Raw genomic sequence first — 19,134 nt, 5'->3', positions numbered from 1 at the left:
CCTGCCCAACGTTCACGTGGCTCCATCCGATTTAGCATGGGAATGCTCTTGGGCGATGCTCGGACTAGCCATTGTGGCAATCCCTAGAGATATAAGAGGGGGACAAAGAGAGAAGACTAAACACACAACAAAGAAGAAGGAAAAGAAGAAGAAGAACAACAACAAAGTAAAACACACTAGAACAAGGGACAAGGAACACCAACAGCAAACCAGGGGAAAAGAGAAGAGAGCGAGAGAGAACGAGAAGGCAAAGATCTGGGACAAGGAGAGAAAGAGTTAGTCCGATTCGGACTAGCACAATCTAGCTCAGTAGGAAGAGAGAAAGGGAGAGCAAAAGAAAGAGGAATCCCGAGGTGTAGGAGCTAAAGAAAGCATCCTCCCGACACCTGAGAGTTCATCATCATGTACACTATCCACCTGAGATAATCCACCAAAGCAGGATGTAGGGTTGTTAGCCAGAGGGCGGCCTGAACCTGGGTAAAAAATGCTCGTGTGTGACTTATGTATGCTTTTCCTCCGTGTTAGCATGATCCTAAGGGGTAGTTGAGGCCGGAACGCCTTCGTGTCCACTATCGAACAAAAATGGGGGTGTGTTCATCCCCGGTGTCCGCATAGGCGAGACGCGACATAATCAATCCTAAGAAAGAGTAGTGATAGTATAATTCATTTGAAACTTATTCAATTGTTGCCAATGCTACAATCTTATTGTCAAGAACGTCTTAGTGGTAATACACTTGTGGTAGAAAGTAAGGTGCCATGTAAAACCATAGTGCCCGAAGATAACCATTTGCAGGAACCACAAGATAAAGAGGATGAGCACCAAAAAGGTGAGGTTGACAAAGAGAGGTACATTACAAATACTTTGTTTGATAATGATGGCTCTCTCTTTAGTGATGATTCTTGTAATGCTAAAACTTATCATAATTTATATGCGGAGGCCTTGTGCCTAGATACAGATGAGGAGAGCATTACTGACGATGAACTAGAGATAGAACCTTGCTATGAATCTCTCGATGCTAATATGCAGGAACCAATTTCTCATGCAAAAGAAGGATACTATGAAGTGTTCCCCTAAGATGGTAACCAAGGTAAAAGTTTTAACATAATATTCCAACCTAAAATCCTCTCATTGCAACCACATAAGAAGGCATCCTCACCACGCTTGGTGCATCAACACTCTCTTGAAAGCGAGAACCTATTCATCTACAAGATACCGATGCACCGCAAGAGGGTACGACTCCGAACGTACTCCAGTATGAGATGCTCCAAACCTCATTAAGGTAAAATGCATAATTCTATAGTTAATCTTTTGAAATAATAATGTAGCATCGAAACCTAGCTATATGGATTTAAAGAAAGCGCTTCCCGGGAGGCAACCCGGAAGTTATTACGTTTCTTTCTTAATTTTGTGTCTTCAGTCTAGTTGCATTCCTGTTGCATTGGCACTTTTATATATGCATTATTTCCTATTTCAAAAAGGTAGAATTGATCATTGATGAAATCATGCGCTGCATATCATGGTTAAAATTTCTCTACAGAATATATGTATGCGTTTTTGGATGTTGGACTAATGTTTCAGGTCCTTAGTGAATTTTACGAGGAGAATGAGTGGTTTTTTAGGCTACGGAGAGTTTAGTTGGCACCATTACGGATGCATCTGCTCATACCACCCGCCTGTACCGCTCCTAAAACGCAATGAAGAAACCAGAAATTTTTCAAGAGAAGTCATTGTGTGGATATCGACCGTCGGTACGGTGGGATGCAGCCGTACCGCGCGCCCATACCGATCTCGCCACCAGACAAAGAGAATTTTAAGAATTTCCAGAGGAAATAGTGAGCGTCAATACGAGCGCATATCTGCCCGTACCACTTGCCCGTACCAGAAGGCGACAAAACGCAATAAGGACAGGGACAGGTAAAAAAAAATTACAAGCTAAGGTTAGTGTGCTACCTTCTACATGTTCTACTGTACCTTATTTACCTACCTTCAAAACTCCCTATCCTATAATTCTCTGTAGTGTTTTATGTATCTTTTTTGTTTCTTTTATTTTCACGGTTGGGTGAATGAACTCCGTTCATATAGCGAATCGTTTGCTTTTTTTACTTTGTGTGTTATTTTCGCAGGGACTTGAACCTTGTGTGGAGGCACTGGCGGTATGTGCAAACCGTTCAAACGCCCACACTAGCCACTTGATTTCTTCCATTTAAGCAAGGGTTTTTGTCCAATGAAAGATAGGTTATTCGCACCTCAAGGGTAAAATGCATCACTCTAGCTGTAATCAAGCTTGGGGAGGTAACCACTTCTCATACTCTCTTTTGAAAACTACATTTTCTCTTTCCCTTGGTGATCTATTCAAGCTTGGTTCTTGCAAGAGCCTAGCTTGGGGAAGTTACTTTAGCATGTGTAGGATCATGTGCAATATATGCTCTCATTCAATAAAATTCCCACAAGCATTTATCCCACTTCTTTTGAATGACTTGCTTGAGTAAGTTATGTTTCGTACTTATATAAGGGATGCACTTGCTTTTTGTTAGTCTCCATAAGAGCTGAGTTAGAGCTTTGATGCACTTTTTTCAAATCTTTAGCCAGCTTGACATTTTTTTGTGATCCTCTAGAATACATTTTCATGATTTCTACACTTGAGAATATCAAATACAATAAGAAAGAGTTCTTAATGATGACTTATGTAGGTAATGTTCAACTGTCTTAAGAGTTTAACCATGAAAATACTCAACCCCATAGATATGATGGTATATTTTATAGCACTTCTTGACAGGATTTTTTTTGAAGGAAATGAAGTTTAGTTGTAATTGAGATGCATGCCCAAACTGAAAGTTGCGAGTCAAAAATATGATATTTCTTAAAGTTTATTGCTAAGATCATCAATGACCAATATTGGAAATTATTGTGGAATCCAAATGAATCACCTAAAATGTTTTGGCATGATCTCACTACTATTAGATGAAATTTCTTGAAAGATAGTGAATAGAAAAGAAGTGTTTTGACAGTCTTGAATTATTGATGTGGGTGCTAATTAAACACTCCATTGTTATGCTTCTTTGGACATGATCTATTACTCTTAATATACAAACATAAAAAAGGAGCAATAGGAGGATCACAAGTTTGATTTCAAGGTAGATTTACTTTTGACATGGGGTATATAAGGTATAAGTGATCTCTTATGGACTAACATAACTGAATTGGTGTTTTCTTGTATGTTTATGTTACATCTCACTTCTAGCTCAGGGAAGTATAGGATATCACCTCATACTTGTGAGTTTTTCTACCCAAGTTCATTTCTCGCTATGATTCCTTTTCACTTTGTCACTCGAGGGCGAGTAACAACTAAGCTTGGGGAAGTTGATAGCTCAAAATTTTGCACTTTTCTACTAAGGTTTTAAAGTATACTATTACTCATATTGTCACTCATTTCATGCTCCATCTAGCTACACATATACCTATTTTGCATACTTACGAGTTCTTATTCACTTTCATACGAGATTTGCAAATTTAGTAGTTTTAGTAGGATTTATTATGTTTCCCTTGTCTTTGACATGTATGTAGGTGTTATGAACAATCATGGAGAAAAGGAGGCAAAAGGGACCAAGAGGGTACAATATGGGAAATTACAAGCACCATATTTAGCCATATGACGTGTGGGAAAAGTGATACTTTACCAACATCTTATATTTAATATCTAAGGCAATGGTTTTGTAGCCCTCTTGCATATGAGTTTAACGAGCCGAAGAACACCCAAATTGAAGTCTGTATGAAGAAATGGCGAGTAAAATATGAAAGCATCTACGAGTTTAGCGACCATCGGTACAGGCAGACCCCGTCCGTACCGTCCGCCAGAACTGGGCTCCGTTGGCTTCTTTTCGTCAAACAGAACAACATTTGTGAAGGCCCGATGGGAATATTCATCCCCGAGCTCCGTCGGTTCGCGAAACCGACCTCCAATGCCTATATAAAAAGGGGAGGAGCCAAGGAGAGGCACCATTCATCCACGTCCTAGGGGCAGAGCCCTACCGCTCCTCCCCCGCGGCCTCCGCGCCATCACCATATCCATAAACACAGAAGAGGATGGGGAAACTAGGATCTTGAAGGGCAACGCATCGATCTCCATCATCATCATCATTATCATCATCATCAACAACAACATCTCCAACACAGATCCCCTTCTCTACTTGGTTGTAATCCAAACCTTAGTGTGGATCTTCATTTGTATTTGATTGCACTCTCATATCCCATCCACATTATTGCTATGATGTTTATCCCCTTCATGTATGAGTAGTTCCTTTGTTCTTGGGGAGATATGGAGAAACCCTGGTAATACCATAATGTGACATAAAGATGATCTATAACTTTGTATAATGATTATGTGTTAGTTCTCTCTCTTGATCTTATGTGAAGTGCACCACATAATATTTGCCTCCAGGACAAGAGAGGGAATTACCCTTTGAAGTATGGTAGAGTGTACGGCGAGAAGTGACATTATCGTATGACACATTATCATAAGGATGGGGGATAAGGAGGGACTCAATATGCTATTATCGATAACCATGGGGTAAATTTTTTAATTGTGATGGGCAATATGTGGTTTGCAGAAGGCTAGCCACAATGGTTATTTATAGATACGATGACCGATAGCTTTCTGGGCGCATCTTGTTATGGAGCTCTCCCCACACATAACATATCAAAAGACATAGTTCATCCTAATCATAAATAGTACCAATACAATTGGTGGAACCTACACTCCTTGAGAACCTCTCAATCATATCACAAACATACACTCAACACTCTCTCGCTTTAGTTTACTTTTTTTTACTTTGCTCTTATTTATTTAAAACTCTCAAACTATTTCCATCTTAGCAACTTATAGTATAGGATATTTCCAAACCACAGTTCGGGTGCGAACGTGGCTGCTTCTGACAACGCAGTTGTGGAGTTGTGTTTATTGCCATTTGCAAAGCTTCTCAGGTACGAACTTACGTAAATAATATTTTCTTCTATAAGTACCGCAACACTGTTGTTGATCGTAGAAACCCAGTCATCACCTTTGTGGGCTTTTAATTCATAATGGTGACTTTCTATCATAATCTTGTTGTTCCTATCTTTGCACTTGTCTCCAGTGCCTTCGTGTGTAGTATAGGATTTTTTAGGGTGCCACAATTGTGTATGTAGAAAACTATTCATACTATGCATGTCTTAGTGATATTGGTGCTTGTGTTTAGTGGAGAACATGTGTACATAATGACTAGATGATCAAGTGATGTTAAAATCTTCCCCCAAGTTTCCCTAGATACTTGAGAGTGATGCAACTTCTCTGGAATAAATCTGTTTTATCTATCTCACATCTAAAACGCTTTGCACTCAAGTTACTGCCAAATAGCATGTTGTTTGTAGTGATGCGTGAGTCCCTTATGACCCGGATCAACCTTGTTCTCGTGGTAAGCCCGCTCCTTGACTTATTTCCTAGAATTTCTAAGTAACAATGGTGATATGGGGGGTTGCTTGGTTGTTCTTGGTTCTCTTGGGAAGGTTTAGTGTTTATTTGATGTTGATTGGGTGTTGGTGGTCGATGGGAAATTATACCGTGGTTCTAACAACTGGTGGTGTGTTTCATTGTTTCCTTTTATGTGCTAAGCTCTTCTTTGCTTGGTCGACAACACAGCTACCCCATGCAACCGCATGCAGTGAGTATGATGCTTACATGTGGGGTGCACATGGTTCAATCTACCACACTTGGGTGCATACCCCTTGTGGATATGCTCGGGATGGTTGATATTATCTAATGTAGATCAATTCTTTTGATCTGCCAACTGTATTTGTTGATTAGTCTATTGCTAATTAGTGCTAAATATGATTAAGATTCTTGATTATTTTATTATATGTATCTTAACTTAGGCTTAGAGGGTACCACAACTTGCCTATTGATGCCTAATTTGACTGTATCAAATACATTACTGGTTGCTTGTCCCTAATGTCGCATCTTAGATTATATATGATCAAATGACCCAAATGATCAATCTCCTAAACATTGATTCCTAGATTGGGTGGTATCCTCTATGTCTAAATTGTGGTGTTTAGGACTTCTTTCTAAACTCCCAAAGTTAATATAAAACACTAAATTGCCTCACCTATGGTAAAGGATTTTTTTAACAGAACCCAATGTTTCTTTGTGTGTCTTTGTTTATTTTGCAGGTAACAAGAGCAAGAAGAAGATCAAATTTAGTTTGGGTATTTCATTTCTTCTTTTAATCTTGTATTTTTCTTCCTATTTTAAGACTTGCAATGACATTGTAATAATATCTATGTAATAAAGAAAGAAATTATTTATCTATTGTTGTCATACATCTTATTATTTGTATCTTCTATATTTAGTTGCAGTCCAAATTATGTATGAAAATGCTTTTAAGGTTCAAATTTGAATTAAAATTATTCCCGCAAAATAAAGGAATCAACAAAGACCATGTAAAAATTTATATCACTCAACTGGTGACCTAAGCCTAGTCATTAGTGGAAGAGAAACTTAGACCTTTTTGTGTTTTTAAAACAAGCCCAAAAAATTTCCCCTCGTTTTCAGATGCATGAATGCAGATACACAAATTCTAAATCTACCCCTCATTTGGTCTTAAAAAAGATGGAATGTTACATTTGTTAGAGTATGGATTTCTACATTATGGTACTTGGTTTAAATTGCATTTCTAAATATGCTTAGTTGTGCATTTTTTATGTCTTTTAGGAGAAGTGGATGATGGAGGAACCAGGATGATGCGGCGAGCTAGATGAAAGAGGAGCTCGACATAAGGGCGTCAGAGTCTCCGTCATGGGCGCGGTGAAACCGGCATCTCTGTGTTTTTCATATTAATTTACCGATCGAAAAACATGTGATTCTGGGTTTTCCATAACCGTAATCCTAATATCAAAGCTCGACCTACCTTACTCGTCCTACCGCACAAGAACTTCTACCATGACTCTGTGAGGGAGGCAAAAAATATATATGAAGTTTACAAGATCAACTTAAGGTGCAAGATATCTTAAGACCTAACTTATGCCACATATACTCCGACCACCAACGCCTATAGTATACTACCTCCATCCTAAAGCTTAAGGCTTATATATTTTTTAATGTCAAACCAAGTAAAGTTTGGCCAAACTTTTAGAAACAAATATAATATTTTGTATATACCATACGAAAATATATTTCATTGTCTATTCAATGATATTAATTTTGTATTTTGCTTGTTAATGATTTTTGATAAAAGCTCGATCAAACTTGACATGGTTTGACTTTCTAAAAATATATAAACTTTAAGCTTTGAGATGGAGGTAGTATAACTGAAGATCATCTCATCAAACCCTAAAAGGTCCTGGAGGTGCATTCACGCCCAAGTCAAAGCCTAATTACCGGAGTCCCCGTAGGCTTAAATCTCATCGGGTGCATCTTAAACCTTACGTGAGATTCATCCTGTAACTGTGTTGGGCGACTCAGAGAAACAGATCATGATCTGTCTAATTTCGAAATGCTACGGGTGCCCTGGTTACGCGCATTATATAAACTGTCTGTCATGTACAATCCTACTGTCAGCAGAACTTTATCCCTTTGCCAAAGCTGCAGACCGAAGCTAAAGCCAGGATAAGAGGAGATGCAAAAAGCTCTCGGCCATACAGTAAAAAGCTAGAATGACTTGCAATAACAACGGCACCAGTATTCCCTCATCGATTCCACCAAAAAGATTTCTTTCTCGATCTCCACTCTCTCACCATGCATTCATATACGAGAAAGTCGACTCGATCACGCAGAGAGGAGTATACTACCAGTATAGCTAGCTAGCACTAGCTAGCTGGAGCAGTAGATTCTTGGTCGCTTCCTTTTGCATTGCATGTTATAACCCCAGCCAACCCACAGCATAGCGCAGTAGCAGTGGAGTGGCACCAGCAACTACTCTCGATCGATCCTCTTATTGGCATTTGCTGAGTTGCTTCCCCACACCATATGTTTGCTCCTGACGCAAGTGGTTTAGGTCTAGATGGATACACTGTTCAGGTTGGTTAGCCTCCACCAAGAACAGGCTCAGGCACAGGCTTCTTCCTCGCCGGACCAGCACCAACAACAGTCGCCCTACAACTCCTCCCGCTCGACGACCTCCACCGGCTCCCGCTCCTCCTCCTCCCACCACACCCACAACCACAACAACTCTCACTCCTACTATTATCCCCACTCCCACTCCCACTCCCACTCCCATCCCTACTACAACAACAACAACAGCAACAACAATAGCAGCGGCAACAGCGACAGCTACTACCACGATCACCACACCGCCGGCGGCTGCTATTCGGAGACTGCCGCACCCTACCAGCTGCAAGAAGAATGCGCCAACGACCACAGCTTCTACATGGATGAAGACTTCTCCTCCTCCTCCTCCTCCCGCCAGTTCTACCAGTCGCACCCCCAGCCGGCACAGCTGCCGCCCACGCAGCCGCCCACTGCTCCAACGCCGCCTCTGTCGACGTCATCAACCGGAGGCCACGGGCTGTTCGAGGCCGCGGACTTCTCCTTCCCGCATGTCGATATTAACATCGACTTCGGCTCCCCTGCGTCGTCGGGTGCCGCCGGAGGGACAGGGACCGCCTCTTCGTCTTCCGGGGGCGGTGGCGTGGAGAGGTGGGCAGCCCAGCTGCTGCTGGAGTGCGCGCGCTCGGTGGCCGCGCGCGACAGTCAGCGTGTGCAGCAGCTCATGTGGATGCTCAACGAGCTGGCGTCCCCGTACGGCGACGTCGACCAGAAGCTCGCATCCTACTTCCTGCAGGGACTCTTCGCGAGGCTCACCGCCTCCGGGCCCCGCACCCTGAGGACGCTCGCGGCGGCGTCCGACCGGAACACGTCCTTCGATTCCACGCGCCGCACCGCGCTCAAGTTCCAGGAGCTCAGCCCTTGGACGTCGTTCGGGCATGTCGCCGCGAACGGGGCCATACTGGAGTCCTTCCTAGAGGCAGCGTCGGCGGCCGGCTCCTCTTCGTCCTCGAAGCCCCAGCGGCTGCACATCCTGGACCTGAGCAACACGTTCTGCACCCAGTGGCCCACTCTGCTGGAGGCGCTCGCCACGCGATCTCCGGACGAAACGCCGCACCTCTCCATCACCACCGTGGTGCCCACGTCGGGGCAGTCCGGCGCCGCACAGCGCGTGATGCGCGAGATCGGGCAGCGCCTCGAGAAGTTCGCGAGGCTGATGGGAGTGCCCTTCAGCTTCCGCGTCGTTCACCACGCGGGAGATCTCGCCGAGCTGGACCTGGACGCGCTCAACCTCCGGGAGGGCGGCGCCACCACCGCGCTCGCCGTGAACTGCATGAACGCCCTCCGTGGGGTTGCCGCGGGCGGCGCTCGACGGCGCGACGCGTTCGTCGCGTCACTCCGTCGGTTGGAGCCGCGCGTGGTGGCGGTCGTGGAGGAGGAGGCCGACCTGGCGGCGTCGGGCGAGGAAGCTGACACGGAGGCGGGGTTCATGAAGGTGTTCGGCGAGGGCCTCCGGTTCTTCTCGGCGTACATGGACTCGCTCGAAGAGAGCTTCCCGAAGACGAGCAACGAGAAGCTGGCGTTGGAGAGGGCGGTCGGCCGTGCCATCGTAGACCTCGTGTCCTGCCCGGCCTCAGAATCTTCCGAGCGACGGGAGACCGGGGCCTCGTGGGCACGGCGCATGCGGTCATCCGGGTTCTCTCCGGTGTCATTCAGCGAGGACGTCGCCGACGACGTGCGGTCATTGCTGCGGCGGTACCGGGAAGGCTGGTCACTGCGGGAGGCAAGCGCAGACGACGCCGCGGCGGCCGGAGTGTTCCTTGCGTGGAAGGATCAGGCCGTCGTGTGGGCAAGCGCGTGGAGGCCGTGAGATGGATCGGCACCAAGAAAGAGGACATTGCATGCAAATGCATTTGTGTTTGGACTCGCACGTGCGCATGGGAAGCAGGTAGTGTGCATTTATTGGTTGATTCTTCACTTGGATAGTCGCCCGTACCTAGGGTTTTTTTTTCAGTAGTTCACTACGCACGTAGATCAAATTGTTAGGTTCCTCAAACTTTGGAGGAACCGATCGACATTGTTGCGGTGCATCCATGGACCATGGCCATGCACGAGAGATCATATGCACCCTGTAGGTTCTTTAATCTCTCATTTGTTAGATTTTATGGCCCTCAACAATTTCTTGGTACTTATTCCCTAGTCTCGCTCCTCGCTCCATTGCTTAATCTGTGCTTATTTATTCTTAATTTCTTACTGATTAACATCGCTTCTTCTTCCTCCTGAGTGCTTTTTTCACGGTTCTTAATTTTACCACACGTCCACATATGTCTAGTCTAGTATGTGATACAACCTGGAGTGGGTAGAACATTATCGAAGCTTTAGAGTAAATATCAATCTGTACACCCACAAAGATCACGTCTGTGACAGTATACTACTCTAGGTAAGAAAAAATGTCACGCAGCAAACTTTTGAACTTAACATAAACTCTTAATTAAAACTTGTTGAAACAATCCACCTGTTTGACCAAATTGCTCCCAAATCAACAAGAAACGACCCACCGGATCGGACCGGCATCAACACGCCTATTAACTAAGATGCACACAACAACGGGCACAAAATGTTTCTTTAGCAAAAACAATGACTCTTATGACAAAAGAATAAAAACAGCCTCGGTTAATGGTGGGCCGTTTCAGACAAGTAGAATTTACTCTATTTATCTCCGCGGCAAACATCATCATTATTTGTTTGACTCTCGTGTTTTTTCTGTATACTCACGACACAAACAGAAGCGACCAAAAAATAAGTTACAAGATAAAACAAGATTGTGCATGCTTGCATCCTATCAACATCAGTTGATTCGACGCGTCCTTGTTTTCCTTTGGGTATTGTTAATTAGTCGTCAAAAGAATACAAAGAACTAAATAAAATGTGTATATATATGTGTTCGTTGGTCCAGTATGTAGGAAGTCGCATGCAGATGACAAATGGCAAATCGATATATATACTTACAAAGAGTAGCTAGTACGTACCTGGTACTCTGTTGCTTCTGTTGTTTCACCCATTGGAGCATGCGTATTTGTTCTGTATATGTAAAGGATCTAAGTGGATATATTGGGCCGGATATACCAGCAAACATTGCTTTAAGTTTAAGGGTTCCACGTTGCTAAACCTAGTTAACTATCGCATCAATTTGATGTTTCATAGCAGTCTACAACACAAGATCATAGTATGCTGCAAGCTTCCGGTTAATTTAGTACGCAAAAATGACACTAAGTAACATTATAATTGGTATTTTTACAGTGAAACAATACATATGCTGAGGTAATTATGCGATGGTATGTCACATAAATGTTTGGCGACCTTTTTGGACTTTTTTTTTCCTTGCATGACACAAGTTGCACGGTATTTGTTGTTGTTCGAATAACCTGTTCAAATGATGGAATTTATTCGTGAAATGAGGGGAACGGATTTCATGGTATCCTAATCTGGCATCAACGGGGCTTCGCCGAGCTCAGTTCGTAGCGGCTGGGCCCAAGGGCTTCACTTTGGTGGGGCTCACAGATCAGCTGGACATGCTTGTCTAGTCATGCGCAGACCTATAGTAAATATCGCTTAGTTTTCACAAGGCAAATATGCATGTCACCGCTCATCTACCACGACATCAAATATCATCGGCCATGCATGCCACCTACCAGGGCGCTAATGTGCAAGCATGGAATCTACCACGACGTGCACAAATACGCTCTTGCTCTGCTCGGCGTCACAATAAGTCGATTTGTTGGGAGGGAAACTTTTGAGTTGTATCGCCCTACCCTAGCTGCTGTGAAATGACATGTACGCTCTTGTAGTGTTAATTCCCATAAACTTGGTATGTGTTTTCCTGCAGGCACACAAGCGACACATACCGCGGCGCCTTTGGGTGTCTGCTACAAATGTGGCACTCATGCTTCAAACTAGTTTTTGTTTTGTTGCAGATCCTTTCTTTGTTTGCTGCATATATACTCTGATGTTTTTTTCTTGACGATTTTTTGCATACGCTGCGATATTTGATGCATGTGTGTTTGAAATGCTATGACAACTTTTTTTTGTATGATTTTGACATACCACAAGAAAATTGTCACAACAACGTTGTGAATGGACAAGAGATGGTGTTCCCGATCAAGCGATCCAAGATCTCAAGTCAGAACGGACAAGAGGGGCCGGCGTAGCTGCAGGGCGCAAGTCGGTGCATCGGCGGTGTAGGCGGCGCGGTAGTAGCCTGAAACGTCGGTGCGCGGGAGACGGCGAAGTAGACAACGGCGTAGTAGCCTGAAACGTCGGTGCACGCGCACCGACGTTTCAGGCTACTACCGCGCCGCCCCATCGGCGCGGGTCGCCACCATCAGCGCAAGGTCTACATCAAGCCATCGGGTTCTTCCTCGCCTACTGATGTCTACGGGTGCTTCTATTCTTGTAGACAGTGTTGGGCCTCCAAGAGCAGAGGTTTGTAGAACAGAAGCAAGTTTCCCTTAAGTGGATCACCCAAGGTTTATCGAACTCAGGGAGGAAGAGGTCAAAGATATCCCTCTCATGCAACCCTGCAACCACAAAGCAAGAAGTCTCTTGTGTCCCCAACACACCTAATACACTTGTCAGATGTATAGGTGCACTAGTTCGGCGAAGAGATAGTGAAATACAGGTGGTATGAATGTATATGAGCAGTAGTAACGGCACCAGAAAATAGCATGATGCTACGACTGGCGTGTGGTTGATGGTGGTGATATTGCAGGCAACACAGATGCAGTAAAACAGTAAACAAGCAGCGATTTCAGTATTTGGGAACAAGGCCTAGGGATCATACTTTCACTAGTGGACACTCTCAACATTGATCACATAACAGAATAAATAGATAAATGCTATACTCTACACTCTCTTGTTGGATGACGAACACCACTAATTGTGTAGGATTACACGAACCCTCAATGCCGGAGTTAACAAGCTCCACAATATTCGATATTCATGTTTAAATAACCTTAGAGTGCATGATAGATCAACACAACTACACCAAGTACTAACATAGCATGCACACTGTCACCATCACACTATGAAGGAGGCATAGATCACATCAATACTATCATAGCAATAATTAACTTCATAATCTACAAGAGATTACAATCATACCCTACGCCAAGTACTACACGATGCACACACTGTCACCATTACACCGTGGAGGAGGAATAGACTACTTTAATAACATCACTAGAGTAACACATAGATGAATAGTGATACAAAACTCATATGAATCTCAATCATGTAAGGCAGCTCATGAGATCATTGTATTGAAGTACATAGGAGAGAGATTAACCACATAGCTACCGGTACAGCCCCTTAGCCTCGATGGAGAACTACTCCCTCCTCATGGGAGACAGCAGCGGTGATGAAGATGGCGGTGGAGATGGCAGCGGTGTCGATGGAGAAGCCTTCCGGGGGCACTTCCCCGTCCCGGCGGCGTGCCGGAACAGAGACTTCTGTCCCCCAGATCTTGGCTTCGCGATGGCGGTGGCTCTGGAAGGTTTCTCGTACCGTGGCTTTTTCGTATCGAAGTTTTAGGTCAGAGACCTTTAAATAGGCGAAGAGGCGGAGTCGGAAGGTCGACGAGGCGACGACACAGTAGGGGGGCGCAGCCAAGGCCTGGGTCGCGCCACCCTGGCGTCTGGGGCCCACAGGGCCCTCCTCTGGTAGCTCTTGGGTGTTCTGGAAGCTTCGTGTGATTCTAAGATGTTGGGCGTTGATTTCGTCCAATTCCGAGAATATTTCCTTACTAGGATTTCTGAAACCAAAAACAGCAGAAAACAGGAACTGGCACTTCGGCATCTCGTCAATAGGTTAGTTCCGGAAAACGCATAAAATCATCATAAAGTGTGAACAAAACATGTAGGTATTGTCATAAAACAAGCATGGAACATAGGAAATTATCGATACGTCGGAGACGTATCAGCATCCCCAAGCTTAGTTCCTACTCGTCCTCGAGTAGGTAAACGATAACAAAGATAATTTCTGAAGTGACATGCCACCAACATGATCTTAATCATACTATTGTAAAGCATATGAGATGAATGCAACGATTCAAAGCAATGGTAAAGACAATGATTAAACAACTGAACCATATAGCAAAGACTTTTCATGAATAGTACTTTCAAGACAAGCATCAATAAGTCTTGCATAAGAGTTAACTCATAAAGCAATAAATTCATAGTAGAGGCATTGAAGCAACACAAAGGAAGATTAAGTTTCAGCGGTTGCTTTCAACTTGTAACATGTATATCTCATGGATATTGTCAATGTAAAGTAATATAACAAGTGCAATATGCAAGTATGTAAGAATCAATGCACAGTTGACACAAGTGTTTGCTTCTAAGATAGAGAGAAATGGGTAAACTGACTCAACATAAAAGTAGAAGAAAGGCCCTTCGCAGAGGGAAGCATTGATTGCTATGTTTTTGCTAGAGCTTTGGTTTTGAAAACATCAAGAGAGCATAAAAGTAAAGTTTTGAGAGGTGTATGTTGTTGTCAACGAATGGTAATGGGCACTCTAACCCCCTTGCCAGACAAACCTTCAAAGAGCGGCTCCCATGAAACATTTTTATTTTTGGGTGGCACTCCTTCCAACCTTTACTTTCACAAACCATGGCTAACCGAATCCTCGGGTGCCTGCCAACAATCTCATACCATGAAGGAGTGCCTTTTTATTTTAGTTTTATTTAGATGACACTCCTCCCCACCTTTGCTTTCTCAAGCCATGGCTAACCGAATCCTCGGGTGCCGTCCAACAATCACATACCATGGAGGAGTGTCTATTTTTTGTAAAATTATGAATGTTAATTAATTGGGGCTGGGAACCCCATTGCCAGCTCTTTTTGCAAAATTATTGGATAAGCGGATGAAGCCACTAGTCCATTGGTGAAAGTTGCCCAACAAGATTGAAAGATAAACCCACATACTTCCTCATGAGCTATAAAACATTGACACAAATAAGAGGTAATAACTTTTGAAGTGTTTAAAGATAGCACTCAAGCAATTTACTTTGGAATGGCAGAGAAATACCATGTAGTAGGTAGGTATGGTGGACACAAATGGCATAGTGTTTGGCTCAAGGATTTGGATGCACGAGAAGTATTCCCTCTCAATACAAGGCTTAGGCTAGCAAGGCTATTTGAAACAAACACAAGTATGAACCGGTACAACAAAACTCACATAAAAGACATATTGCAAGCATTATAAGACTATACATGGTCTTCCTTGTTGTTCAAACCCTTACTAGAAAATATCTAGACCTTAGAGAGACCAATCATGCAAACCAAATTTTAGCAAGCACTATGTATTTCTTCATTAATAGGTGCAAAGTATATGATGCAAGAGCTTAATCATGAGCACAACAATTTCCAAGTATCACATTGTTCAAGACATTATACCAATTACCACATGTAGCATTTCCCGTTTTCAACCATATAACAATTAACGAAGCAGTTTCAACCTTCGCCATAAAAATTAAAAGCTAAGAACACATGTGTTCATATGAACCAGCGGAGCGTGTATCTCTCCCGCACAAGCATTTATTCAAAGAAAAACAAAAAGGAAAACAAACAGACGCTCCAAGTAAAGTACATAAGATGTGATGGAATAAAAATATAGTTTCACTAGAGGAACCTGATAATGTTGTCGATGAAGAAGGGGATGCCTTGGACATCCCCAAGCTTAGATGCCCATATGCAGGGGTGAACCACCGGGGCATCCCCAAGCTTAGAGCTTTCACTCTTCTTGATCATATTGTATCATCCTCCTCTCTTCACCCTTGAAAACTTCCTCCACACCAAACTCAAATCAAACTCATTAGAGGGTTAGTGCATAATCAAAAATTCACATGTTCATAGGTGACACAATCATTCTTAACACTTCTGGACATTGCTCAAAGCTACTGGAAGTTAATGGAACAAAGAAATCCATCCAACATAGCAAAAGAGGCAATGCGAAATAAAAGGCAGAATCTGTCAAAACAGAACAGTCCGTAAGGACGAATTTCATAGAGGCACCAGACTTGCTCAAATAAAAATGCTCAAATTTAATGAAAGTTGCGTACATATCTGAGGATCGCTCACGTAAATTGGCATAATTTTCTGAGTTACCTACAGAGAATTAGGCCCAGATTCGTGACAGCAAGAAATCTGTTTCTGCGCAGTAATCCAAATCTAGTATCAACCTTGCTATCAAAGACTTTACTTGGCACAAAAATGCAATAAAATAAAGATAAGGAGAGGTTGCTATAGTAGTAACAACTTCCAAGACACGACAAAACAGTAGCAAAATAAAGACATGGGTTATCTCCCAAGAAGTTCTTTCTTTATAGCCATTAAGATGGGCTCAGCAGTTTAAATGATGCACTCGCAAGAAATAGTATTTGAAGCAAAAGAGAGCATCAAAAAGCAAATTAAAAACAAATTTAAGCCTAACATGCTTCCTATGCATAGGAATCTTGTAAATAAACAAGTTCATGAAGAGCAAAATAACAAGCATAGGAAGATAAAACAAGTGTAGCTTCAAAAATTTCAGCACATAGAGAGGTGTTTTAGTAACATGAAAATTTCTACAACCATATTTTCCTCTCTCATAATAATATCCAGTAGCATCATGAGAAAACTCAACAATATAACTATCACATAAAGCATTCTTATCATGAGTCTCATGCATAAAATTATTACTCTCCACATAAGCATAATCAATTTTAGTAGTTGTAGTGGGAGCAAATTCAACAAAGTAGCTATCATTATTATTCTCATCATCAAATATAGGAGGCATATTGTAATCATAATCAAATTTATCCTCCATAACAGGCGGCACTAAAAGACTACTATCATTATAATCATCATAAATAGGAGGCAAAGTATCATCAAAGTAAATTTTCTCCTCAATGCTTGGGGGACTAAAAAGATCATGCTCATCGAAGCCAGCTTCCCCAAGCTTAGAATTTTCCATATCATTAGCAACAATGGTGTTCAAAGTGTTCATACTAATATGTTCCATGGGTTTTTTAATTTTCGCATCAAACCATCCATGTCTTAACTCAGGAAAAAGAATAAAAAGCTCCATGTTGCTTTCCATTATGCCAAACTAGTGTAAAACAAGAAACAAAAAGATGCAATTGCAGGATCTAAAGGAAATAGCTTCGAGTACTTACAACGGCGCCGCAAAATAGCTTAGTAGCCGAGATTCGGAGTGTGAGTACCTTTTACCTTTCCTCCCCGGCAACGGCGCCAGAAAAGTGCTTGATGTCTACGGGTGCTTCTATTCTTGTAGACAGTGCTGGCCTCCAAGAGCAGAGGTTTGTAGAACAGCAGCAAGTTTCCCTTAAGTGGATCACCCAAGGTTTATCGAACTCAAAGCAAGAAGTCTCTTGTGTCCCCAACACACCTAATACACTTGTCAGATGTATAGGTGCACTAGTTCGGCGAAGAGATAGTGAAATACAGGTGGTATGAATGTATATGAGCAGTAGTAACGGCACCAGAAAATAGCTTGGTGCTACGACTTGCGTGTGGTTGATGGTGGTGATATTGCAGGCAGTACAGATGCAGTAAAACAGTAAACAAGCAGCGATTTCAGTATTTGGGAACAAGGCCTAGGGATCATACTTTCACTAGTGGACACTCTCAACATTGATCACATAACAGAATAAATAGATAAATGCTATACTCTACACTCTCTTGTTGGATGATGAACACCACTAATTGTGTAGGATTACACGAACCCTCAATGCCGGAGTTAACAAGCTCCACAATATTCGATATTCATGTTTAAATAACCTTAGAGTGCATGATAGATCAACACAACTACACCAAGTACTAACATAGCATGCACACTGTCACCATCACACTATGAAGGAGGCATAGATCACATCAATACTATCATAGCAATAATTAACTTCATAATCTACAAGAGATTACAATCATACCCTACGCCAAGTACTACATGATGCACACACTGTCACCATTACACCGTGGAGGAGGAATAGACTACTTTAATAACATCACTAGAGTAACACATAGATGAATAGTGATACAAAACTCATATGAATCTCAATCATGTAAGGCAGCTCATGAGATCATTGTATTGAAGTACATAGGAGAGAGATTAACCACATAGCTACCGGTACAGCCCCTTAGCCTCGATGGAGAACTACTCCCTCCTCATGGGAGACAGCAGCGGTGATGAAGATGGCGGTGGAGATGGCAGCGGTGTCGATGGAGAAGCCTTCCGGGGGCACTTCCCCGTCCCGGCGGCGTGCCGGAATAGAGACTCCTGTCCCCCAGATCTTGGCTTCGCGATGGCGGCGGCTCTGGAAGGTTTCTCGTACCGTGGCTTTTTCGTATCGAAGTTTTAGGTCAGAGACCTTTAAATAGGCGAAGAGGCGGAGTCGGAAGGTCGACGAGGCGACGACACAGTAGGGGGCGCGGCCAAGGCCTGGGCCACGCCACCCTGGCGTCTGGGGCCCACAGGGCCCTCCTCTGGTGGCTCTCGGGTGTTCTGGAAGCTTCGTGTGATTCTAAGATGCTGGGCGTTGATTTCGTCCAATTCCAAGAATATTTCCTTACTAGGATTTCTGAAACCAAAAACAGCAGAAAACAGGAACTGGCACTTCGGCATCTCGTCAATAGGTTAGTTCCGGAAAACGCATAAAATCATCATAAAGTGTGAACACAACATGTAGGTATTGTCATAAAACAAGCATGGAACATAAGAAATTACCGATACGTCGGAGACGTATCACCTACTTAGAGTACCGCCACCGCACCTCCACAGGTAACCTGCATGACCACTTCTGATCATCGCAGGCCTCGCCGGCCACCTTGTAAGAGCAAGATCTATATCCCTTATTTTGTGTGTTTGATAACAACACTCGAACAATTCTAACCGTGCACAAAGTTTGTCATTGATAGGTTTGCAAGGTGTACGGTGCCCTCGCCAAACACATTATGATCAGAAGACCGAAGCGTAGTTCTTAGGCTTTCTGGTTTTGTGTGTGTGTCGCGAGGTAACATGGTAGGAGAGGAAAAGAGGAAAAAGCTGTTTTAGCCATAGCGGT

General features: G+C 43.1%; 1 protein-coding gene across 1 annotated transcript; it reads left to right on the top strand.

Moving 5' to 3' along the window:
* Positions 1 to 7,891: 7,891 nt before the first annotated feature.
* On the top strand, positions 7,892 to 10,206 carry LOC127332574 (protein SHORT-ROOT 1). Its single transcript, XM_051358888.1, has one exon. The coding sequence runs from the start codon at positions 8,035 to 8,037 to the stop codon at positions 9,886 to 9,888; it is 1,854 nt and encodes a 617-aa protein (XP_051214848.1). The 5' UTR covers positions 7,892 to 8,034; the 3' UTR covers positions 9,889 to 10,206.
* Positions 10,207 to 19,134: the final 8,928 nt, after the last annotated feature.

The sequence above is a fragment of the Lolium perenne genome, chromosome 4, assembly GCF_019359855.2.
Source record: "Lolium perenne isolate Kyuss_39 chromosome 4, Kyuss_2.0, whole genome shotgun sequence".
In the NCBI taxonomy this organism is placed as follows: domain Eukaryota; kingdom Viridiplantae; phylum Streptophyta; class Magnoliopsida; order Poales; family Poaceae; genus Lolium; species Lolium perenne.
The sequence above is the reverse complement of the archived record's forward strand: the minus strand, read 5'-3'. Positions and strand labels throughout refer to the sequence as shown.